At 57.8% G+C, this 25,168-nt stretch overlaps 1 protein-coding gene across 4 annotated transcripts in view; it reads left to right on the forward strand.

Annotated features, from left to right (window-relative positions):
• The first annotated feature begins 572 nt into the window (after positions 1 to 572).
• Unc13a (unc-13 homolog A) overlaps positions 573 to 25,168 on the forward strand; it is a 57,451-nt gene continuing 32,855 nt past the window's right edge. For all 4 annotated transcript variants that reach the window (XM_027932464.2, XM_071609680.1, XM_071609690.1 and 1 more), the window contains exons 1-11: positions 573 to 594; positions 9,162 to 9,191; positions 9,980 to 10,079; positions 11,695 to 11,812; positions 13,382 to 13,505; positions 13,843 to 13,916; positions 14,316 to 14,370; positions 15,820 to 15,852; positions 17,592 to 17,799; positions 22,427 to 22,957; positions 23,380 to 23,488. In XM_027932464.2, coding sequence (XP_027788265.2) covers positions 573 to 594; positions 9,162 to 9,191; positions 9,980 to 10,079; positions 11,695 to 11,812; positions 13,382 to 13,505; positions 13,843 to 13,916; positions 14,316 to 14,370; positions 15,820 to 15,852; positions 17,592 to 17,799; positions 22,427 to 22,957; positions 23,380 to 23,488 — 1,404 coding nt within the window. The remainder of the gene's footprint in view (positions 595 to 9,161; positions 9,192 to 9,979; positions 10,080 to 11,694; positions 11,813 to 13,381; positions 13,506 to 13,842; positions 13,917 to 14,315; positions 14,371 to 15,819; positions 15,853 to 17,591; positions 17,800 to 22,426; positions 22,958 to 23,379; positions 23,489 to 25,168) is intronic.

The following is a 25,168-nucleotide window of genomic DNA, read 5'->3' on the forward strand; positions in this document are numbered from 1 at the left end:
GCATTGACGGATGAATAGATTTCTAGTTATACAGGGAAAGAAGGATGGGTGGCTTAGAGAAAGTGAAACGGGGTCATTGAGACCTAGATGGGACCTAACAGAGGCACAGAAAAGGAACAGAGAGGGGCTCAGAGGAAGACATGATTAAGAAAGGCCTGGAGAGAACAGGAGCAGAGAGCAGGGAAGAGAGTGTTGGAGAGACGGAGCCCCAGAGCCCCAGGAGCGGAGATCCTCCGGGCAGAGCCGGCAGGCGACATGCGTGGGGGCCGCCCAGTCCCCGTGCGGGGGAGGCCTGGAGGCGGGGATCCGGGGCTCCACGCGGGGCTCTTTAATGCACCCCCAGGCTGCGGCGCCCCCGCCCCATCAGGCGTTCCGGCCCCGCCCGCCGCGCGCCGGCGCCACGTCAGGAGCTGTCCGCCCCCCGGTGCTGAACCAAGATGGCTGGCGGCGGCCGGGCCCGGGCGTGAGCAGAGCGCGGGCTGCAGCCGCGAGATGCACGGAGCCGGCGGCCGCTGAGCCCGACCCCACCGAACCAGCCTGGCCGCCCCCGGCCCGCCGGCGACTCCGGAGCCATGTCCCTGCTCTGCGTTGGAGGTAGGCGGGAGGCTGCGGGTCGGCACCCGTGCGGGCGCGGGCTGCTCCCGGGGTCCGCGTGGATGCGGCTGGGCTCCTCCGGGGGTGACCTGAGCACACGCGGCGGGACCGCCGAGGGGCGAGCGCTGGGCGCTGCGGCAGGCCGCCTCGGGGGGTGACCCGTGTAGACGCGGCTCTGTTCTCGGGGGTCCCGATAGCCTCTGTTGGGGATCGTGTGGACGCGGGTGGGGATCTCGGGTTCTGTCCCGAAGCGGTCCAGACTCGGGCGATGGTGTAGACCGGGTTGTTGGTGTAGGGGTCCGTGTGGAGCGGGCTGGCTGGGTAGTCTGACTCCTGCGGGGCACTCGGAAGGAGTCCGGTCCTGTGCGCTGGGCTACGGATCCTCGGGGACGCGGACCCGGCTGGGCATTCGAAGGGGCGCGGGTCTCCAAGCCCCGGAAATGGAAGGTCTGGGTGGGCGGGCGTCTTGGCCCTCAGGACAGCGGAGAGTTCTAGGACCCCCAGCCCTGGGTGAAGAGGACTAGGGGGAGGGGGCCAGGGAGACCCCCAGCGTCCAGAGAGGGCGATGACTGGGGGTGTGGGGCTGCTTCTCCCATGAACTCTTTGGCCTCCCAGATGGGGACTGGGAGGACAGCGGGAGGGACCTTCCCCCCGCCCCCTCCAGACCCCCTGAAGACGTACCCAGCCTTCTCTGTAGGGAGCAGACCCTTTTGGAAGAGCAGTGACCCCCGCACGACCACCCGCCCTCGACCCCGACCCCTGTGGGTCCATCCTCACCTCACCCACTTTGGGCTGCAGGGAGGGAAGGGGGAGCTATTTTGGGGCCAGAGCGCCATCTGCACTGAGGCCCACGCCCAGGCCCACGCTCTGCGTTGGGGTGGGGGGAGGGAGAGGAACGTGGGAGACGCATGACCCCCCAACACACCTTTGAGTCTAGGGTTGGGAGAGGCCAGCTCACCAGGGCCCGGGCGTCCGAGGCACTCCCGCAGAGAACTCAGGCTCTGGGAGACCTTGGGCGGGGAGCGGGCTGGCGGTGGGTGGGCTCGAGGCCCACAGAATTCTGAACCCTGGCTTTTAAGGACTGGGGTTCGCGGCTCCCCGCGCCCACTTCATGAAGACTGCGGTGGTGGAAGGAGGGTGTCGACCGAGTGTGAGAGACCAGGCTTCGGGAGACCTTGGGCGGCGGGGAGTGTGAGAGTGTGTGCGCGCGCGTGTGTACGAGCGCGCGCGTGCGTGCCGAACTCCAGCGGCCGCCTGGACCCAGGTGGGCAGGCCCGAGCCGGGCCCCGCCCCCGCCCCTCCCCCCGCCGCTCCATTCACAAACCCAGCCCCGCCCGCCCGCTCCCCGCCGCGGCTTCCCGTGTGCAAATAGGGTCGGGCCGGCGGCGTGGACGCGGGTGTTCTTAAAGGGACAGGAGCCCCCTTTCTCTGAGCTTATTTCGGTCTGACGAGGCTGGGGGTGGTGGGAGAAGGATCCCTAATGTCAAAGGTCAACACTTCGAGCCCCTGACCTCCAGGCCTGCGGAGCTAGTGTTGTCGGGAAATCCAGGGGACCCCCGTGCTATCCCCACGGCTAGGCCTGAGGAAGGATGGAGGGGAAGTTGGGGGTCAGACCCAGCGGGCTCTTCCCTTTCTCGAGTTGCCTGGCACTCCAGGAAGCGGCGCCGGAGCCGGGGGCCGTGGGGTGCTCCTGCTGACCCCCGTCCTCTCCTTTGCCCCCTCCCCGCCCCCACACCCCTCGCAGGGCTCCTGGGGAAGGCCTGCCTAGTGCAGGGGGCGGGATCTCACGCTCAGCTCTGACGCAAACAGGAGGCTCGGCTGCGGGGGTGGTGTGTGTGTGGGGGTGTGCAGTAAGAGGGAGGAGGCTTCCAGAAAGGGAGGCCCGGGGGCCGGATTGTGCTGGATTCTGTGGACTTTGTGGGAAGGAGTCCCAGGCAGAGTGGAGGGCTGATGGGCGGGGCGAGGCTGGGGCTGCGGTGGGGGGCAGAGAGACCTGGTGAGGAGGGGGAGCCTGGTCCCTGGAGCAGGAAGAGAGGGGGTGGGGGGCTGTAAGAGCTGGAGGAGGGTAAAGCCCCGGGGTGAGGGGTGGGGCCAAGAGGACGGTGGGGAGAGTGGGGGTGTGAGGTGGGCTGGGCGGAAGGGAAACTAGGCTGGGAGTGGTGGCCCCGGGGTCTGAGCTCATCTCTGGAGTTGGAACACCTGCCCCTCCTCACCCAGGCGTCCACCGCCCTACACACATTCCCACCAGGCTTGCTGCTGTGCACAGACAGCTTACCAGGACTCCCAGGAGACCCATGCCTGCGTGAACACAGTCCCGTGTGTGTGTGTGTGTGTGTGTGTGTGTGTGTGTGTGTGATCCAGTCTTAAGCCAAAGTCCCTGAAATACAGATGGGTGTGTCTGTGGGTGCACAACTGGAAGTATCCATACAAAGCTGACGTGTGTCAACTTACACAAGATCTCCTCACCACTTCACACCCAGACATGCACCCGTTTGCACCCGTTAAGGTACCAAGTGTCATGAAGTAACTTCTATACACATAAGCACATACAAACACCATATGTGTACACACAGGACAATGCTTGCTCAGACATTCGAAGCAGTCTTTTTGAATGGACGAAGGATGTTACATACACTCACTTAGGTACGCAGGTACACATGAGTGTGTGTATGCAAATACACAAATACATGGGTCATGGAACTGCATGGCATGCACACATGTGCCAACATGTGTGTGCTACTAACTCATTGTCCATAAGATTGCACATGCCAGTACATCTTCATCTCTAGGCACATGTGTGCAGATCCTCACCTGCACACAAACAGTCCCATGTCCCTCTATACATGCACACACATCCGCCTGCCCTGGTTATGCAAGTGAACTCCTCCCTGCAGACACCCAAGCGAACAGGCCGATGAAGCGCTCAAGCGTGCCCCCCAAGCCAGCAAACGGGAGCCTGTCCACAGAGGCCCGGCTCCGGGCTCCTGCTTCCTTACCTGTGTGGAAACACATGGCTTCCTCTTAATCGGCCAGCCAGCTGTTGGCAGTGTCCTGAGGTTGCCAATGGTAAATGCACCTGGTTCCTTTATGAAGTTGCTCATATTTACGTGATAAGCAGTCATTGAGCACCTGCTGTGTACCAGGCACCGTTCTTGGTTCTGGGGACCCAGTCCTACCCCTGGCCACTCTCCTAATCGTGTTAGGGTAAAAGAGATGGGAAAAGGCTGGGGAGCGGGGGAGGGGTCCAGGACACTCTTCCTCTAGAAGCCTGCCTTGAGCCCCACCCCTACCATTTGCCTGAATGTCAGAAGATGAGGGGAAAGATAATCGGAGGGAAGACAGTGGTCCAGGCAAAGGAACAGCATGGTCCAAGGAGCAGCGGTCAGGATCAATTCCAGGCTTTCCTGTGCCTCGCGGCATTTTGCATAGACCATTAGGTTTTAAAGGATTCATAAATATTTGATGGGCGAATAAGGCAAACAAATCAGTGAATGTGTGTGAGGAAAGAATTTGCCTCATGACCAATAATAACATCCACAAGTCCCACCCATCCAGCATGCTGCAGGCACGGTTTCGAGGATTTTTGTGCCCACTGCCCTCTTGAATCCTCAGAGCAGCCCCATTTTGCAGATGAGCAAAACTGAGGCTCAGAGAGGTCTACCAACTTGTCTACTGCCACAGAGCCAGAGGTGAAACTAACAGACTCCTGAGCCTGTTGTGGGTGAGGGAAGGCCGTTGAGCCTTCTCTCAGCCTCAGAACCTGGGAGACAGCCAAATTCCCTCCATGGGTGAGAGTCTGTCCTGATTGCCTTCTTCCCGTATCCACTCAGTAAACTGGCACGTCACCACCTCCTCATTCATAATGGCTGTTTTCCTCCTCTCTCCCAGGAAGACTTCACAGATCACTCTCCAGGGCTGCCCCATCTGTGATGTCACCCACCTGGGGGCATCTGCATCTGGGTCTTTCCTCTCACTATGTGAGGTGCTAACAAGGGCATTCTGTCTTGGGCAGGTCTGGGTTTGAATCCTGCATTCATCACTCTCTGCAAGTCCCACATGCTCTTCATTCCTCAGCATGCCCATCTGTAGAATGGGCACACCAATAGCGCCAGTGCCACCTGGGTTTGCCAGGATGCTCTAATGAGAGGAGGCAGGGCCCTTTGGCATGATGCCTGGCCTATGGGAAGGCCCAATAAGTGTGAGCCAAAGAAATGGAAAATCAATGATGGTATTTTTATTAATGGAGCCTAACAGCTTTCGGGAAGGAGGTCCATCAGTGTAGGGCACTCTATGTAGGCCCGAGGAGGGCTCCAAGAGGGGTCTCCAGCTCTTGAGCAGGACAAAGGAAGCCAAGTTCATCAGGGATACAAGAGCAGGGATGGAGGGTTCAGCACCACGGACAGCGTCCAGTTGCCGTCTTAGCGCAAGTCAACCATGGGAGGAAAGGACGTCACGCCTTTAGCGAATCACTATTTAATGAGCAACTACAACTGTATACACTGGGCCTAATTCTTAGCGGTCCGTGGTAAGCAGCACAGGATCACTGATCCTTGGGCTCTTGGCATGTTTGTTTTTCACACAGAAGGCTCCAGCTTATTCCTCCAGTAGAGTTGAGAGTCCTCGCTTATTCTCTGCGCCTTGCAAAACCCGCAGGGTCAACGCCCTATATCATAGAGCTCATCCGTCTCCCGCTGAAGTGTCTGCCAGCAACATCACACGGGAAACCGTCAAATATCCTGGAATCTATTTCTGGATTTTCTATGTTCCCCACCCCCATGCCAAAGCCACCCTTTGATATGGTGGCCTCGCACTGTGTATATTCTGACACGCAGTGAGCACATCAGGGGAGTGGGCTTTCAGATCTCTCCTTGATGGCTGGGTTCCCCTCCCCCTGCCCTTCACACTGCCCCCCTCATCTGGCAGGTCACAAGTGCCTCAAGACTGGAGGCCCCTTCAGTTAGAATTCAGGATCCTAGAATCTTAGCCAAGGGCACGCTGAGAAATCAACCAAATAATAAAAATAGTCATGATACTAGTCCTAATAATAATGTGTAAATACTATTATTAATTATTATTATTAATGATACTATAATAATGACAGTGCAGAAGGAGGAGAGGGAGGAAGAGGGGATCTAAACCTCCCAGCTCGACCTCTCCCCATTTCCCAGATGCAGAAACTGAGGCCTCGAGCCCCGCAGTGCCCATGGGGATCCCGCAGCCTGAACCCCCGCTCCAGCTTCCCCAGGTTGGGGAGCATCTGTAACCACATTCATCAGTCCCGGCTGATGGGGCCCCAGAGACATCCGAGGCCGCGCAGGCCACTGACTGCGCGTGACGCGGTGTCTCCACCCACCCGACACAGAGGGCGACAGCGCCCGCGCCCCCCCTTCCCCCCGCCCGGGCCGCTCCCGCCACCTCCCCGCCGTCGCGTCGCTCACGCCCTCCGCGCCCACGTTATAAATAGCCTGGTGCCCGCTTGTGACTGGAGCCCGCTGGGGAGGGCTGGCGCTTCCGCCCCGCTGACCCTCATCCAGCAACTGGCGCGGCGTGAAGGTGGAGGGACGTGACGGCGAGGACGGCTCCTCTGGGGAGAGCATGCGCCGGCCGGGAAAGACACCAGCCGAATCCGTTCCTTCTCCAGCCCCTTGGTCCCCCCCTGAGCGCCCCCCGCCACCTTCCTCCAAGCCCCTCCTCACTCAGACCACCCCTCCCTCCTGCCCCTTACCCCTGACCACCCTTCCTGCCAGCCCCGCCCCATAACCCTCCCTAAGCCCCGCCCGAGACCACCCTCCCTAAGCCCCGCCCGAGACCACCCTCCCTAAGCCCCGCCCCGAGACCACCCTCCCTAAGCCCTGCCCCGAGACCATCCTCCCTAAGCCCCGCCCCGAGACCACCCTCCCTAAGCCCTGCCCCGAGACCATCCTCCCTAAGCCCCGCCCCGAGACCACCCTCCCTAAGCCCCGCCCTCCCCTCCAAGCCTCGCAGCCTTCTTGAGTCCCTCCTGGATCACAAGCTCCTTTTCCCTCCAAGACCCCTGTCCCCAGCCTGGGCGGCTTTTGGTTTTCCCTTTTCTCTGAGACCCTTTTCCCCTCTGAGCCTCCTGAAGGATGAGCAAATATTGATGTCCTTGCCCCGGACCTTCTGCAGGGGCTGAGGGCCGGAGCTGGCCTCAGTCAGCAGGACAGAGCCCTCCAGCAAGTCCCCACGGCCTGAGGCCCTCCTGAGCCCCGCACCCTCAGTACCGACAGCCTGCGGGGAGGGGCCGGGCTGGGGTTGCAGGGAGCGGAGAGCCAGAGGGAGGAAGAGGGGACCGGAGTGACAGGGTGGGGAGAATAATAGACCGAGGAGCAGGGAGACTTGATGGGAGGCCGGCGAGAGCCTCTTGGAGGAAAGACACAGGGAGGAAGACAGACGCACCAGAAGGCTCCAGGGCTGCCCTGAGCCGGGCCCATGGTCTGCAAAGCGGGCATTGTCCAAGGAGCCGAGGGGCCCCTGGATTCCCCCAGCGCCGCGCACAGCTTGCCCCTCCAAGTGCCCCCAACACACCCCTCCCCCACCTCGCCCGCGCCTGCCCCCAACAGTGACCTGAGGGTTCCTGCCTGCTGTGCAGTCCTCCTCCTCCCCTCCTGCTCCCCCTTTCCTTTTCTCTCCCAGTCTCCGTCTGCCCTGTAGGTGCCTTTCCCAGCCTCAATCTGGGTGCCTCCCTCCCGCCCCGCGGCTGCCCACCTTTGCCAGAGCCTCCCAGGTGTGCTCTCCCCGGGGAGGAGGCCTGGGCCAGGCTGGGCATAGCCCCAGGCTGGGGCGACGGGTAGGAGAGCTCCCTGGGAGCTGGGTGACAAGGATTCCACAGGGCAGTGGGACAGGGACTGATTGAGCAGGCAAGACAGGGTCCTTAACTCAATGCAGCCATGTGCCTTGAGCAGAAAAGTGAGGACACAGGGACTGATACTGATTTCAGGGTGTGGGGGAAAGAAACAGAGATGAGGACAGGGGAGAGAGGGAGGGAGAGAGAAAGAAAGAGGGAGAGAACCAGATCTAGAAAAGCAGGGAGGGAGAGTAAGACAAAGATGGAGGCCCAGAAAGGGGGATTCACTAGCCCAGGGTCACACAGCACTGAATCTGAACCCAACTCTGTTTGACTCCCAGCAGAGCCAGTGCTCACCTGTCCCAACACCCAGTCAAGGGCTCCATCCACACTCTACCTGCCAAGGCCAAACTCAAGTGTGGCGGGTGTGATGCCCCATCATTTGCGTTTAAAGTCTGGGCCTTTGGGGTGAGGAGGTTGGCGCTGGCTTAGGAAAGCACCCTCTCATTGCTGACTCCTCTGCTGCAAGGGACCCGACCATAGTCACCATCCCTGTGTCAGAGCCACTGGCTCCCACCCTGGATGGACTCCTGTGTTCCCTGGTTCCAGTCAAGCGTTTTGCAAGGCAGAAACTCAAGTGATGGGGACAGAGATACAAATCCAAGAGGCTGTGGCACCTGTCCCTACACGGTCCTGTTTCTAGGAATTCATTGTTCCATGGCTTCCACGCACCCGTCCAGAGACGCAGAAAGCTGGGCGCAGCTGAGGCAGGAGGGTGCGAGTTCCAGGCCAGCCACAGCAACAGCGAGGCCCTAAGCCACTCAGCGAGACCCTGTCTCTAAATAAAATATAAAAAGGGGCTGGGGAGGTGGCTCAGTGTGACTCGGTGCCCCTGGGTTCAATCCCCAGTTAAATAAATACATACATACAGACAGACCCAGGAGGCAGAGGGACAGGGGAAACCCAAAGGTGCAGAACAGAGGGTGGGCGGTGAGAAGGGGGTGCGCAACCATCTCTGGGGTCAGGAGGACCCGGGTTCCCTGGGGCGGGGGGCAGGGGAAGAACTCCTTCATTCCTCGATCGTACCTCGATTGCTTCGGTTTGGTCCAGGGTGCCATGGACCCAGATGAAGACGTGAATTGGAAAAGAAGGGTGAAAGGAGGGAGAAGGGAAGAGGGACTGGGGTCCCGCGGGGAGCAGGTTTGGGAGGGGCCGAGATGCTGTCAAGGGAAGTTCCCGTCCTGTAAACCAGTCGCACCTGGACCTTGAGGGCCCCAGGGCTGCAGCTGTCCTCACACCCACCCCTTCCACACTGCTCGGGAGGCAATCAATCCCGGAGGGCTTCCTGGAGGAGGCATCTACTGCCACCTGCCCCGTTCCTTCTTAGGTCTCTTGCTCCATTGCAGATGAAGGCTCAACTCCAGGAGGGCTGGGGCTGTGGGAGGTGGGGGACTGTGGGGACTCTTCTGCCATCCAGTTTCCTCCCACCCTAGGTCTGCCTGTACTCATCTGTCTGATGATCTCTCTCTCTCTCTCTCTCTCTCTCTCCCCCCTGCCTCCTTCATCCTCCTTGTTGCTGTCCCTGGCTTTGCTTCTTTCATTCGTTTGGTTGGCTGTGGCTTTCTCCCGTGTCTCTCGGTGTCTGTGACTCTCTGTGTCTCTGTGTCTCTCCTCTGCATCTGTGGCTCTGGCTTGGATGTCTGTCCGTCTGTGTCCCCTCCACATCCCCCCTCCTCTCCTCCCTCTCTGTCTCTCTCCACAGTCAAAAAAGCCAAGTTTGATGGTGCCCAAGGTAAGCGCCGCTCCTTTGCCCTGTCTGTCTGTCTGTCCCTGGAGAGGCTGGGAGGCTGTCTGGCTCTGCGTCCAGACTCAGACTTGGTTTCTGCGCAGGGAGGAGGGGCGTGGGAGGGTGGAGCTGGGAGGGGGACCTTGGCCTGGGATCGCCCTGTGTCCCCACCTTCCACCCCCCTGGCCCAGGCCAGTGGGGCTCACTCTGAGCCTTGGCTTCCCAGGGGGTCTCGGGAGGCCAGGAGGGGATAGACCTGCTACAGATGAGGATACCGAGGTCCGGAAAAGCAAAAACCAAAGGGAGTTTTTTTTTTTTTCTTTCTATTTAGAATAAAATCTTTTTTGTAGTTGTAGATGGCCCGACGCCAACACCCAACCCCGTGCCTTTCCCGTGCCAGGCAGGCCCTCTGCCCCTGAGCCCCAGCCCCAGCCCCAAAGGGAGTTTCTCACAGTCAGTTTTGTCCCTTTTCTGGGACCCTGGTCTTCTCAGCCCAAACCAAAGGCATAGTCTCCTGTTCCCGGGGCTGGACTCGGGGACTTCAGGCCAGCAGGGGCTTCACCAGCCGGCCCCGCCCCCAGCCCCGGAGCTGGTCATTTCTAGGCAGCTGGGTGAGGCCCCAGATTCCAGGTCTCCCTGATCTCAGGTGTCCCCTCCCCCAGCCCGGCTTGTCGCCTGGGGGCCTGGCGTGGGGAGGGCTGGCCGGGCAGGAGCCCCTGCCGGTCAGCTCGGGGACCCAGAGCGGGCGGTGCAGTCCCTGAACTGCGTCGCTGACTCTGCTGTCACCGCCACAGAGAAATTCAACACGTACGTGACCCTGAAGGTGCAGAATGTCAAGAGCACGACCATCGCGGTGCGCGGCAGCCAGCCCAGCTGGGAGCAGGACTTCATGTTGTGAGTCTGCGCGTCCAGCTCAGCCACGCCCCTGCCCGCGCCGCGGCCACCTCGGGCAGTGCCTGGCACCGCCAGGGAGCCGAGTGGCCTGACCCTCCCTGCCCCGCCGGCCCTTTCCCAAAGCGCATCCAGAATGCAACCGCTTCCCTTTACCTCAGCAGCCACCGGCCAAGTCCCGGCCTCCGCCCCCGGCCTCCCGCTGCGGCCCGCCCCCCACAATCTGCTCTGCTCCAGGCAGCCAGGGGGATATTTTTAAAACTGTAAATCACATCCTGTCACTCCTCTGTTCCAAACGTGTCCGTAGCTTGTCGACCTCAGAATAAAGCCACACTCCTGCCCGCTGTCCCCGCCAGCACCTCTCCATCTTCTCCTCCTCACCTGCCCCAGCCATAGGTTCCTCCCACAGCCCAGGTTGGTCCTGCCCCAGGGCCTTGGCACTTGCGTTCCTCCCCTCACCCCAAACAGCAGCTTGTCCTTTGGATCTCAGCTCGTGACCCCTCCAGGGAAGCCCCACCCTTCTTCTTCCAAAAACCACTGTCAGAGCCCGGTAGCTTCCCCGGGCTTCCCCTCCAATGGATATTCTAGCCATTTCTATGAGTTTTTCATTTCTGGCCACGGCTGCTAGACTGGGAGCTCCAGGAGGGTGGGACAGGGTTGATTTCTGTCCCCACTGTGACCCCCCTGTCACAGGAGTTGGCACATAGTAGGTACTCAAGAACCATTTGATAAGCAAATGAATTCATGGCCCGGATCAGCCCAGAGTCTAGAGCCACCCAGTGCCCCGTTTGCAAAACCACCTCCGTCCAGTCTACTCTGATGACAGCCGCGGTCTGTGCCCTGCTCAGAGGCTTCCTCTGCTTGAACTGAATCAGCTGCACCTACAGCCCTGGGAGGGGAGCTGCCCCTGCAATCCCCCTTTTACAGATGATGAAATGGAGGCCCAGAGAAGTAGAGCCACTGCTCAGTGTCACACAGCACGTTTGTGTCACAGCTGGGGTTTGGTCCCAGGCCACTCTCCACCCCCAGGCTATGCCCCAGCAGAGCCTGACAGTGAAGTGTCAGCCGGGCAGGAGACAGGAGAGGCCAGGCACTGAGGACCCTGAAGCAGAGGACGGAGGGGGTGGGGGGTGGGGGATGGTGTGCCGGGGGAGGGGCAGACAGTCCCTGAATTGGCCCATTTCCAGGGTGAACCCTCAAGGAAAGGGCATGAAAGTGCACGTGTTCATGTGCTCAGGAGCGTCCCCACCTGGTTGAGCAGAGGTGACACTGCAAGGCTGGAGACACCCAGACGCTGTTATCGGGGTACAGTGGGGCCAGGGCGGGGTTTCAGCAGCTTCTTCACTCTCCTGCATCATCAGGGTCGAAGGCTCCAGCAGGGGCTCAGAAGACAGGCGTGGGAGACGTGTGACATGTCCCCGCTCCTTCCCTCCTGGCTGGCTTCTGTGGTACTCAAAGCCAGTCAGCTCCCACCTCTGGCCTCAGTTTCCCCTCTTGCCGTCCAGCTAAGGGGGTTAAATTGCAGTATGCTGTGTATCCTCAGGCAAACAAACTAACCTCTCTGAGCTCCCATGCTCTCCCCCCTGCTCCCCTGATACCCCGTCTCCCCTTTCCACAGTGAGATTAACCGCCTGGATTTAGGACTGACTGTGGAGGTGTGGAACAAGGGTCTCATCTGGGACACAATGGTGGGCACTGTGTGGATCCCACTGAGGACCATCCGACAATCCAATGAGGTGAGTGGTGGGTGGGCTGAAGGTGGGGAAGGAGGAGTGCCCAGAGCCTTGTGGCCTAAACAAATGGGCATTTACATTCTCTGCCCCTGACAATATCTATGTATACCTTTGGGGTTGTTAAGACAGTCAAAGCCACTGGGGTCCAAGTTCCTTCAACTTGTTGCTCTCCCGTATGACTTCTACCTCATGGTCCAAAGTGGCTGTTTGAGGCTCATCATTGCATCTTCATTCCAGCCAAGGAAAGGTAGTAAAGGGGAGTGCTCACCTGCTTAGTTAAGGGCCCAACCTGGAGGCTGCTCCCAGCATTTTAAATACATCCCATTGGCCAAAACTGAACTGTGGTTCCACGTGGCTTCAATGAATTCTGGGAAATGTAGTCTTAAGCCATGCCCCCATCACAGCTAAAAATAGATTTCTATGGAAGAAGGAGGGGGATGTGGGCAGCTAGTGTTCTGCGCCCTGGGAGGGCAGCAGGATGACACCAGCCAGAGGACAGTGTAGACAGAAGCCCAACACCTCCGCCCTCACACCACACCAGAGGGTGGGGACCACTCTGGTGACCTCCCTGTCCCCACAGCCCAGTTCTGGCCTCCTCTCGGGGCCTCCTGACCTGATTCTCACCCACTCTGTGCTGACCGCTGCAGGATCTTATGGCCTGGAGCTCTGAGCTGTCCCCCGCCCTGTCCCTTGGGAGGCCTTCGGCATGGCCTGCTCACTGTGCAGATCCTGGCCTCTGAGCCTTTGCAGATGCTGTTCCTGGGCCCCAGCGCCCTCCCTTCCACTCCCCTCTGAGCTACACCTCCCCCTCCTGAAGCCCTGGCCAACGTCCCTGGATCCCTCAGGCCTGGCCCTGACCTCATGGGCCCAGCGTTGCTTCCCAGGACTGTGAGCTCTTCAGGAGCCAGACTGATGCCTGGGGCCCTTGGGGACCCTGGCGTCACTCAGCATGAAGCTGGCACAGAGGCGGCTCCAGGGAGCATTTGGTTTTGAGTCAATGATTGAATGAACCAGGACAAGGGAGGAAATGAATGTAATAGTTCAAGGAAATGAGCCTCAAAAGAGGCCTCGAGTGGCCCCCCCCAAGTGTGAGGGGGGCCTGGTCATGCGGGACAGCAGTCAGAGGACTCCACAGGAGATTGTTCTCATTTAAGAGATGAAAATACTGAGGTTCAGAGTGGACCCCCTTGCTCACAGGGCCCATGTCCCTGAATCATCAGGGAACAGGCTCATTCTCTTTGGGCATTTCCTCCTTGGGTGGTGGGAGGACTGTGAAGCCAGAGTCCCCAAACCCCTCGTGACAAAGCTACACCAGCGCCTGCCTGCTCTCCTGGGTCCTCTCTCCTGGGTCCTCGCCTCCGAGTTTCCCTGACCTGCCACGTGGCTCTGGGCTGAGACCCTCCCTTTCTGAGGGTCAGTTTCCTCACTATAAAGTGGGGAGGGACCCTTGCCCTCTGGGTAGGGGTGATATGGGGTGAGGGGTGCCTTGCGAGAGGGCGGGGGCCCTGCTGGGGACACGATCCCCTTAGCTAACCAGAGCCCTTGGTCCCTGTCACCCTCCCACGACCCCAGGAGGGCCCTGGAGAGTGGCTGACGCTGGACTCCCAGGTGATCATGGCGGACAGCGAAATCTGCGGCACCAAGGACCCCACGTTCCACCGCATCCTGCTGGACACGCGCTTCGAGCTGCCCCTGGGTGAGTCCCGGCTTCCCAACGCCCCCCAGTCCAGGGGAGTGGCCGCGTCCAACTGGGCCCAGCCAGCCCTGCCCGCTGGGGACCGGGTCCCCTCCCCAGAAGGGCGTCTCCTGGGGGCACCGAGTTGGCAGAGGTGTCCCCACTGCACGCCTGAGACCGTCCTGTCCCCTGTGCCTCACCTATGAGTGGCAGATGCCCCCGATCCTCGGGGCTCAGGTCTGGGGGTCCTGGCTGGGCTTCGGTGGGGCCTCGGGCTGCCAGGAGGAGAGACGGCCAGCGGCAGGGAGCCCTCAGCTGGGGCCACCAGCCAGGCCGCCTCAGCCCGCTGTGCCCACAGACATCCCCGAGGAGGAGGCGCGGTACTGGGCCAAGAAGCTGGAGCAGCTGAACACCCTGCGCGACCAGGACGAGGTGCGGCCTCCCCTCCCCCTCCCCCTCCCCTCCCCCTCCTCCTCCCCTCCCCCTCCTCCTCCCCCTCCTCCTCCCCCTCGCCACCTCTGTCCCCCACCCCCTGGCTTGTTCTTCCCTGCGTCTGTTCAGAGGGCTCTGTCACGCAGCTGCAGTGGCAAGGTGGGCACGGTGGGGGGGGGATGGGGACATAGGTGCCAGTTGTGAAGCAGTGACGGGGTCAGGGGACGCGCAGTGCAGTGAGGACAGAGCCTCTCCTTGGCACGAGTCTTCTCAGATCCCTCCCCTGCACCCCCGCTCTGTCCCCTCTTTCTCTGATAGCCGGAGGGGCTGGAGGCCAGGGGACGGGACACAGGGCTGGGGACCTTCTTGGCCCTGAGCGCCTCCTGTCCCTCTCCGCAGTATTCCTTCCACGAGGAGCAGGACAAGCCGCTGCCCGTGCCCAGCAGCCAGTGCTGTGAGTACCTCCCCCTGCCCAGAGGACCCCCCCCCCCCCCCGCAGAAGAGTCCTAGGGGGACAGTGTCCCTTGATGGGGGAAGAGAAGTGATCGGGGGCTTGGGCCCAGTCCCATCCTGCGTGTGGCCACAGGCCCATTCCTGTCCCTCCCAGACCCCTGGGGTCCTCCCCTTAGGGACAGGGGCCTCACCCTGCGGGCTGTCGGGGCCCAGAACCCGAGGCAGAGACGCTTGCGGACCCCTGAGCTCCCATCAGCCCTGGCCAAGGGTCTGCAGCTCATCTGACAAACTAGGCACAGGGCCACCAGATCCCAGGCCACCAGACCCCAGGCCACCCGCGGTCCGACGGTGGGGTCCACGCAGCCAACACCCGGTCAGAGGACATGCATCCTGGGGCTACGGCTCCTTCATGAGCAGTTTTCTTAAGTGAAACTGGAGGCCATGGGAAAGGGGACCCGCCCCAGGTCACATGCTTGGCAAGCCAGGACTTGGCCCAGGTCTGTAGGACCCATGGCGACTGCCCACGGTGGCCCCGCCGACCCCCGCCCACTGCCCTCCCTCGGGCGGGAGCTGTAAAGGTGCTGCTGTCCCTTGGTCCTCTGAACCTCCTCTCCACTGGCCAAGCCAAAGTCCCCTGCCCCACGGAGCCCTCAGTCCTCTGGAGTGGGACAAAGGGACAGATGATGTGGCCCTAGGGCAGGTCCCCTGCTCCCCTGCAGCTCTTCAACCTCCTCTCCTTTCCACCCGCTCCCCCTCCTCCTTCCCTCCCCTCTTGGTCTCCCCCATATCCACGTGTCCCCCTTGTGCCCAGGAGGGTGGTGAAGGAGTTGGGGATGGAGATCCTGGGGACCGCGAGGGGACCTCCCTCCCAGACTGACTTGGGTTGGGTCTGATTGGGGAAATGGAGCCTGAATCTACTCTGTGCCTCCTCTGGGAGTATTTCCTCACCCCTCTTTCCCAGAGGAGCCAGGATTCCAGAGGGACTTTCTCTGAGGTGATAGTATTGGGGATAAAAGAAGAATGTGGGTTTTTTTTCCCTTGGCCTGTTGCTCAGAGCCTGTATGACTTTGGGCTGCTCAATGACCCTCTCTGAGCCCATTTCTTCACTTATTAAAAAAAAAAAATTTAAAAAGCCAAATGATGGAAGCCACCCAACAGGGTGTTTGGGAGCTTAGGGTTCCCAAGGTCATGTGATTTTCTGTCCATGAGCTGGGGGGAGCGAAGAGGTGGGGAACTCTGACCCCAGACTTCAGAGTCTGCAAGCCCTGGGTCCAAATGCCCTCACTGCTACTTTCTGGCTGAGGCCAGGGCAGGGCCGGGAGCTGGAAGAGGGTCCAAAGGAAGCAGATGTCAGCTATGAGGGGGACCCTGGGGGACCCGGGGAGGGGAGGACGCAGGGAGAGCCCCTCCCTCCGCCCCCCTTTATCATCTCTGCCCCTTCTCTTTGTAGGCAACTGGAATTATTTTGGCTGGGGTGAACAGAGTAAGTAACCCTGACCCAATGGAGGCTCAAGGGGAGGCGGGCATCTTGGTGACCCCGAGGTCCCCCACCCAGCGCCCCCTAATGGGGAGCTGAGACTGCCACATGAGGCTCAGAGGGCTGGCAAGACCCTCTCCTGCGCCCTCCGGGGCCCCATCCATCAACACCAGTCTCGGGGTCACGCTCTGTCTGGTGGGGCACAGGCATGGCCATTGGGTGCGGGGACTCGGCAGGGAGGACTGGACAGGTGGAGGCCCGCTGGGCACCAGGACCCCCTCCTCTTGTCCCCGTGTATAATCCATCTCCTCTCCTCCCTCTTTGTCCCCTGTCTTCCTCCTGGAAAGAGACCCTGTCACTCAGAGGGCTGAGGGAGGGAGGGAGGGAGGGAGGCCAGCAGCCAGGGCTGAGCCCAGGGGCACCTGGATGCCTCCCCAGGCAATGCCCGCCAGCCCCCCCACCTGCCAGGGAAGGAGGCCACACCCCCCAGGCAGACCCACTCCCCCTAGGAAATGGCTTCCTGTCCTTCCTTTCTAGAAAAATTTCTTCCTGTCCTCCACCCACTGGAGGCCCCGTCCCCTTCCCCACATCCTCTTTGATCCAGGGGAGTCTCTCTAAAGCCAGGTCTCTCTAAAGATCCTCCTGCCTCAGCCTCCTGAGCTGCTAGGATTACAGGCATGCACCACCGCACCTGGCCAGAGTCACATTTTTGATGCTGTTGGTGACATCACATCTCCCTCCTAATGCAGCAAAAGCCTAAAGGTCCCCCTCACTGGTCAGAGATTTGGGGACCTGGGATTTGCCCCTGACACACACACTTTCCCCTACTTTTCTGGTTTTCTACATCAACTAAATTTTGCTTTACTTTCAAAAGAAACATAACTGTATCATACTTTTAAATTAGAAAAGTCACCTGTGCATTATTGAAATAAAGACTTCCCATGGGACTGGGGTTGTGGCTCAGTGGTAGAGTGCTGGCCTAGCACATGCAAGGCCCTGGGTTTGATCCTCAGCACCACATAAAAATAAACAACAAAATAAAGGTATTGTGTCCAACTACTTCTTAAAAAAAAAAAAAAAGACTTCCCAGAAGGTTCAGAAAAGAAGAGAGAAAAAAATGTTTGCATCTTAATTATTCTACTACCCGTGTGTATGGCTTTAAAATTAGAATCCTCTTTCTTTAGAATTTAGAAAATGAACTGTTTTCTTTGTACTAGGAGCCCAGCCAAGCCAGTGTGTGCTTCAATTCCAGCCATACTGGGGGCTGGGGCGGGGAAGGCGGTCTTGCTGGCCTGAGCTCCAACCCTGGGGGTTGGTGCAGGTTCAGGCCCGGGGCCCTCCTCAGACACGGGGCAATCTCGAGGGCTGAAGGGCAGCTGCTCCTCCTGATCTGCCTCCGAGTATGTAGCTTCTCTTAAGGAAACCAACTGCCTGGTGGGGAAGGAAAATCCCATCTCATTTTCCAGAGCGTCTGGACTTTGACAAAGTTCATCATTTGAGCTGAAGGACACCCTCTAGATTATCCCTGTCCTCTTCAAATTATAGGACACTCAGACTCTAGGTCTAGTGTGACCCTTGTTCCTCAGCCTATGCCTCTATTAACGTAACCCACGTCCTTCCAGCATTACCAGGGAGCATTCTCTTGGTGAGCAGCCAATAAAGACTCCCCAAGTCTGGGGACTGCACTGACCCCCTGTGTGCCCTCTCTCTCCTCACTCTCCGCATTTACCTGCTCTCTCTTCCAGACGATGACCCCGACAGTGCTGTGGATGATCGGGACAGTGACTACCGCAGTGAGACCAGCAACAGCATCCCGCCGCCCTACTACACCACGTCGCAGCCCAACGCCTCTGTCCACCAGTATTCTGTCCGCCCGCCGCCTCTGGGGTCCCGGGAATCTTACAGCGACTCCATGCACAGTTATGAGGAATTCTCCGAGGCGCGGGTCCTCAGGTAGCTGCCATGGCGTGTGGGAGGGTCGCTGTCCCCGGGAGTGGGGCGCAGTAAGCAGATCTCGGAGAAGGGGGTCCACGCTCTCTTGTGGGCGGTGGAATCCTGCTTTACCGAAGGGCAGCAAAGTCCATGAGGTTCACGAAAGGCGGCTTGTTTGGGCTGAAGCGAGAGGGACCTTCAGGCCCGAGAGGTTTCCTGGACCTATGGGACCTCTGTGGCATACCCTTTAGAAGTCACTGGTCCCTGTGTACTGTGTGACCGGGCAGAGGAGAGGGGATGACCGAAGGGGAAATCCCTAACCGGTGTGTGGGGGTGGGGCGCAGCGATGGCCCCGCCCTTCCCGAGGCCCCACCCTTCCCCGTGGCCCCGCCCTTCTTCCACTTGGCCCCGCCCTTCCCTGTGGCCCCGCCTTTCCTCCACATGGCCCCGCCCTGTGTTCTCCCAGCAAGACTCCCAGTACTTTGGAATTGAAAGTTAGCCCTAGATCTTGAGCCCAGGAACAAGAAACTCATTTCAGGTGTAAAATCTAAGGGAATGCCAGCCAGGCGTGGTGGTGCACACCTATAATCTCAGGGACTCGTGAGTTAAGGCATGAGGAGATCAGGTTCAAAGCCAGTTTCAGCAGCTTAGCAAGACCCTGCCTCAAAATAAAAAATAAGAAGGGCTGGGAATGTGGTTCAGTGGTTCAGCACCCCTGGGTTCAATCCCTAGTGTCTCTCGTGTGCTGTCTCTCTGTCTCACACACACATGAGAAGAAATTAAGGGATGCCAAAAATAAGTAATATTTTAGTGTTTTATTGCATACAAATATAATACACATATCTATATTTCTATAATATAAATTATACCTATAATATATTCTATATAATATGTATATTTATGCATGGTGCCGGGGATCAGAACTAGGGCTTCGTGCTTGCTAGGTGAGTGCTCTGTCACCGAGCTCCATCCCCAACGCTTAGTGTTATATTTTGATAGATCCATGAATTAAAAAAGAAGCGACCCAGCTGAGTGCTGGGACACACACCTGTAATCCCAGCAACTCTGGAGGCTGAGGCAGAAGGATCATGAGTTCAAAGCCAGCCTCAGCAACATAGCAAGGCCCTGAGCAACAAGCGAGACCATGTTTCTGTATAAAATATATAAAAGGGCAGGGGATGTGGCTCAGTGGTTAAGTGCCCCCGAGTTCAATCAAAATATAATTTGAAAGAAAACCTTCCTACGCTTCCTACTCAATCTTTAGCATCAAGGATTTCTTTGCAGGTATCGAACAATTTTTTTGAAGTTCCTATATTTTGTATAGGGCACTAGACACAAAACCTGTCTAGTTTATAGATAAAACATTCTAGAAGAAACTTTTTAAAAGCTGGGACACATACTCTATTCTGTTGATATTTAAGATCCAAGGAAATGGAAGGATACACTCAGTGTGACGCTTTTAGGTTGGAAGTGGGGGTTGAATCACACCCAGTGGGTTTTCTCTGGCCATCCTTCCACAAATCTTGGAGCCATCTGTGATCTTTAACTAAAAATGAAAACCCAGATCTCTCTTTATTTGTACTTGCAACTTTTTCAAACTCTCTTCAGAAGCGCTTCGTCTCTCTAGCAGTTCCCACGACCATTTCTGCAGTCAGCGTGGTCTTTAATGCTTTGTTCTTGGCGGGCACGGGCTCCACTTATGCAGTTATTGGAAGAAAGTTTCAATGCATTGGAAGCAGCCCAGAGGAAAGTGAGGCACTGCACATAAATAAAATATTAACTCTTCACCAAGAAGGAAGTCTTATCTTAGAGGAAACAAAGCAAGGTAGTAATCAGCCTGGTGTCATCCGCAGAGTTCTGGGAAGAGTATTTGCCTGGAAATATTTTCCTTAGAGGGAAAATGGATTCTCCGAGACTCTTCTTCCTTGGAGTGGAGGGTGCACAATGCCCCTCACGATCTCTGTGAATGTCCCTGAAGCTGGGAAGCACAGGTGGATTGTGCCCATCTTATAGGTGGGGAAACTGAGGCCCACGGGCAGGGGTGTTGCTCACGTCTCTAGGCTGTTGTGCATGGAGCTGGTGTCCGTCCAGCTCTGGCTGGTGTAGCTTGACCTTCACCTCATATCTTGTGTACGTGGCCATTTCACATTCTTCTCTGGCCTGATGTCTATCCATCTGTCCCTGGTGGAGTCCTGCCTATTGTGCACATTTCTGAGAACGCACAGGGGGTGGTGCAGAGCAGGAAGGAGGAGACCCCCAACCCAAGCTTGGCCGTGCATGGGTGAAGGAGACTTTCCAGAATGGGGGATAGACACAGGGGCAGGAACCACCTGTGTCCCCTGAGCAACTCGCGTCACCCTCTGTGGCCATCCTAGCCGATGCTGGGCTCCAAGAGGCTGGCCACTGGAACTGTCATCCCACAGGCCAGGGCTCAGCTGGAGGGAGGGACAGGGCGCGGCATTATGGTGGTGTGGGAAGACAGGGAATGCTTCCTGGAGGAGGGTGCATGGCTCCCCCCTTCAGGGGTGAATATGTCATCCCAGGAGGGGAAAGGGATTCCAGGCAGCAGAAACAGCGGCTCGGGGCTGGAAGGGTGAGGGGGCGGAATCATGCAATTGAAAGTTAGCCCTAGATCTTGAGCCCAGGAACAAGAAACTCATTTCAGGTGTAAAATTTCAGGGAATGCCAGCCAGGAGTGGTGGTGCACACCTATAAAGGATGAGTAAGAATTTACCAGGTAAAGCCAGCAAGGAAGGGTGTTGGCCTCTGAGAAGGCTGGTTCAAGGGCAGGGGAGCCTGGGGAGGCACCTGAGTGGTATCAGCCTCCGAATGTCAGAGCCTGGGCTGGGAGAAGTCTTGGGGATCACCGAGTACCACCCCTCAGTTTGAGAAGTGGAAACGAAGCCTGTTAAACCAGTTTATATGGCGGCCAAGTTTGCAGGTGGACAAGCTGGGACCCCAACCCTACCGTGTCACCTAGAATGTGCCGGGGTGGACTTTGAAGAATCCACCAGCAGAGGGCGCCCTAGTCCTTCAGTGCCCGCTAATCGCTGCTGCTCCCTCAGCCTCTCTCTGGTGGCTAGTAGGTCAGTGCTAAAAAGCAACTAACTAAACACACAATCTAGCAAAAAAGGACTTGAGGGAGAAGCCCCTCTTATGATCCCTAAAGCACCCCCAGGACTGGCTGGGGAAGAGAGTCTTCAGCACTGAGGCTGGAAACAGTATTTAAGATGGGGACAAATGACATGCTTTGAATGACCAGAGCGTCTGTTGGAAGGTTAGTGGTGGGCCCCGGGCTGGCCCGCCTTTCCTAGGGCAGAGACAGGTAATTTTCTCTGGTCATGAAGAGAACAATCCAGGGTGCACATGAGGAGCATATAATGAGGGCTTGACCTGGCCAGTGGGTGTGAACACACCCAGGAAATGGACATTTCAGTGCGTCCTAAAGGATGAGTAAGAGTTTACCAGGTAAAGCCAGCAAGGAAGGGTGTTGGCCTCTGAGAAGGCCCGGTGTTGGGCGTAAACTGAGGGTGTTAAAGGAACAGCGAGGAGGCTGCGGTGGAGGGTGTGGGAAAGTGGAGGGAGGTCGGGGTGGGAGGCTGGGAGCCTGGGCCCCATGAGGCTGAGCACAGGTTTTATTGCAAGGTACTAGGGAGCCATGGTAGGATTTTCAACAAGAGAGGGATGCAATTTGCTTTATGGTTCCCTTGTGGCCTTTAAGGGAGCAGGGTCCATTGGGGACAGGAGTAGATGTTGGGACAGAGTCTAGACCCAGGACTTAGGAAAGTGGATGCATTTCCTATCCTTTTTTTTAATATTTATTTTTTAGTTGTAGTTGGACATATACCTTTATTTTATTTATTTCTATGTGATGCTGTGGATCGAACTCAGAGTCTCTCATGTGCTAGGCGAGCACTTTACCACTGAGCTCCAACCCCAGCCCCAGCATTTCCTAATCTTTATTTTTATTTTTGCAGTGCGGGGCTTCACGCTTGCTAGACTGGTGCTCTGTCACTGAGCCACCCCCTGGGCCTCCCATATATATTTGAGGTGGAGGCATGGGGACCTGCTGCGGTGGGGGTTGTGGGTGGCTGGCAAGGAACAGAGGCAGGAGGGCCCAGGTACTGATGAGTCCAGAGGAATTCATGGTGGGAGGACACAGGAGGACACCAAGAGCCAGCCGTGGCCACATTCGAGTTCTGGAAGCACCAGGTGACCATGGAGGCTGTAGCAGGGAGCTGATCTAGGACCCCCAGACCTGAGCAGCATCCTCAGGGGGCACAGAGACCCCAGAGCCTCACAGGCAGGTGTACTAGCCTAAAGACATCACCAGGGACTGCGGTGTGACTCAGTGGCAGAGCGCTCACCCAGCATGCACCAGGCCCTGGGTTCATTCCCAGCACCAGAAAAGAAAGAAAGGTAATAATGTCATCAATCTGGTGTATTGCCCGTCCCTCTACCCAGATGTAAATGCCACAAGAGCAGGAACTTGGGTCTTTTTGTTCTCAGCTGTGTTTCTTGGTGCCTACTGTATGCATGCACACAGCAGGTGCTCAATTGATGCAGAGTGAACGCCAGGGAGATGATGGGGCTCAGGGTCAGTGGTGGGGCACCCCAGCCCTGAGCTCCATCCCATCCCATCCCACAGCCCCACCGGCAGCAGCCACTACGCCTCCTCCGGAGAGCTGAGCCAGGGCAGCTCCCAGCTGAGCGAGGACTTCGACCCCGACGAGCAGAGCCTGCAGGGCTCCGAGCTGGAGGACGAGCGGGACCGCGACTCCTACCACTCCTGCCACAGCTCCGTGAGCTACCACAAAGACTCGCCCCGCTGGGACCAGGATGAGGAGGACCTGGAGGAGGACCTGGAGGAGGACCTGGAGGAGGACTTGGAGGATGAGGAGCTGCCCGAGGAGGAGGAGGAAGAGGAGGAGGAGGAGGAGGAGGAGGAGGAGGAGGAGGTGCCCGACGACCTGGGCAGCTATGTCCAGCAGGAGTCAGTTGCAGCGGAGCCCAAAGACTTCAAGCGCCTGAGCCACCCGCCAGCTGCTCCCGAGAAGGAGGACAAGGCCCCCACCTTGCCCACGGAGGCCCCCGATGTGCCCAAGGCGACCTCCAAGCCACCCACACCTGAAGAGGTGCCTGGAGCACCCGAGCCTGAACCCCCCAAGGCTGAGGAGAGGTAACAGACGGGGCTGAGGGGCTCGGAGGGGCTGGGTCAAGGTCATGGGTCAGCAAGGCCATGAAGGGTGTGATTGTGGACCTGGGCAGTTGTGGGTCTGGAGTGTCACAGGGCCGTGCATTTATTGAAGGACTCAGAGGTGACAAGGTGGGTGAGTGGGTTCATGAAAGGCTCTTAGGGGCGTGACCTTAGGGCTGCTGAGACAGGAGAGGCCTCAGAGCATCTGAATGACCAGGGACAAACGGAATTACCAAGGGCCAGAGGGGCCAGGGGGTTCTGGCTGTGAAGGGATCAGGGGGGTGAGTCCGGAGGGTGATAGCGATTCTAAGGAGCCAGAGAGGCCACAGCGTGCATGGCTTGGAAGACAGAGGGTCGGGGGAAGGGATCATGGCCCTGGCAGCTCATCACGTTCCCTGCCTCAGTTTCAGGCCACGGGAGGATGAGGAAGGCCAGGAGGGTCAGGACTCCATGTCCAGGGCCAAGGCCAACTGGCTGCGAGCCTTCAACAAAGTGCGGATGCAGCTGCAGGAGGTGAGTGAGCAGGCACGCAGCCCCGCCCACACCAGCTTGACCACGCCCAATACCACACCCTCACGCAGCTTGACCCCACCCACTGACCCGTTCAGGCTAATTGGCCACGCCCAACTCCCTTCTCCTGTTCCTGCTGGTATTCCCACATCCCGCCACGCCTCGCCCACCCTGACCCTTTCCTGCCATAGCTTCCTCATGCTGCGCGCTACCTCGCACCCTTGCCAACTTGATCCCTGTGCCCTGGCCTTGCCCACACCCAGCCTAAAGACAGCTTGGCCACGCCCATTTCCCACCTCCTGCAGCCCTGCCTTCGCTGCCTCCACAGCCAAATTGGCCCACACCTGCTTGGCCCCGCCCATTGCTGCTCTGGCCTGCTGGGCAGTGCTGCACCTTTGCAGACAGGGGATGTGAGGCTGGGAAAGGAAGGTCAGAGACCCCAGGCTTTAGCCTCCTGGAGGTAGGCACGGACAGGAGGCCAGAAGGAGGTGCCCAGCCAAGTCTTCCGTTAAGGGCTTCTGCTTGGCACAGGGAGGACTTTCAAGGACGTTAGGTGGAAAAAGAGGAATTTATTATGAGAGTTAGGTTAATACAGGGGAGGAATATTTATGTCTTTAGGGGCCTAGGCTGAGATCTCCAGGAACTGAGGTGCCACCTCTTTTTACTCCTTGCTGGCTGGTAGGTGTCTTGAGCCTTGAAGGCAGAGAGAGCCTCGGTGGAGTTAACCCTGTATTCTAGTTTTGGAAGAACCACTTCTCAAATGATCAACATGTCAACATGCAGAGCTGAGCAGAATCTGACCCAAAGATTAAGACAGCAGGGGAGACAGACGCCAGTAAGCATGGATGCCTGTAGAACCAAGGGAAGAGTCGGCGTTTTCCCAAAAAGTGACCTTCAGGTCCTGGAAGAGTAACCTAAGCAACTGTCATGATCACATAGCCAGACGTTAGGGATGTGATCTACAGCAAAGCTAGTGGGAGACTAACAATGTATTTCCCGGCTGCATGCCCTCCAAGATTAGTGATTTTTAGATCTATTAAGAGAAAGTGAAGCCAGAGGGTTTATTTAGGGTTTTCCCTGTTAAAAATTGTAGGTCATTGTCCAGATTAGAGAAAGATGTGAGGTTGGGTCAGCATCAGAGAAGAAATAAAGTGAAAGATTTCACTTCTGGGTTGACTGCAAATGGGCAGTGGGGTTGAAGCCACTCATTATTCCTTCATTCCGCCCACCAGGGCTGTGTCATCCACAGTGACCTTTCAAGCTGGGGTGAGGCTGGCAGAAGACCCTAAACAAACACCTGAGACCATTAAATATCAAAGTCTCAGAAATTTCAAACCAAATGCCTTATTTGTTTTGAAATGGAATTTTATATTATTTTTGACTAATCAAAACATTCACATGATTCTAAATTTGAAAGAGAAGAAAGAGTATTTAGTAAAAAAAAAAAGTCTATTGAGTAACTTTCTATAAGTCAGCAAGGTAAATGCAGCCTTCACTGTTGCTGGTGGAACTAGTGATATGACAAGAAAAATAAATTTGGGCAGGTTAGCTGGGTTTCACAGAAGAACATAAAACTACCCCCAAGGTGATCAGGAAAGCTTCCTAGAGGAGGTAACACTTAAAGATGAGTGACATTCTGGCTGGGTGTGGCTCAATGGTGGAGCACTTGCAAAGTCTGGGTTC

This window comes from Marmota flaviventris, chromosome 1, assembly GCF_047511675.1.
Source record: "Marmota flaviventris isolate mMarFla1 chromosome 1, mMarFla1.hap1, whole genome shotgun sequence".
NCBI classification, from domain to species: domain Eukaryota; kingdom Metazoa; phylum Chordata; class Mammalia; order Rodentia; family Sciuridae; genus Marmota; species Marmota flaviventris.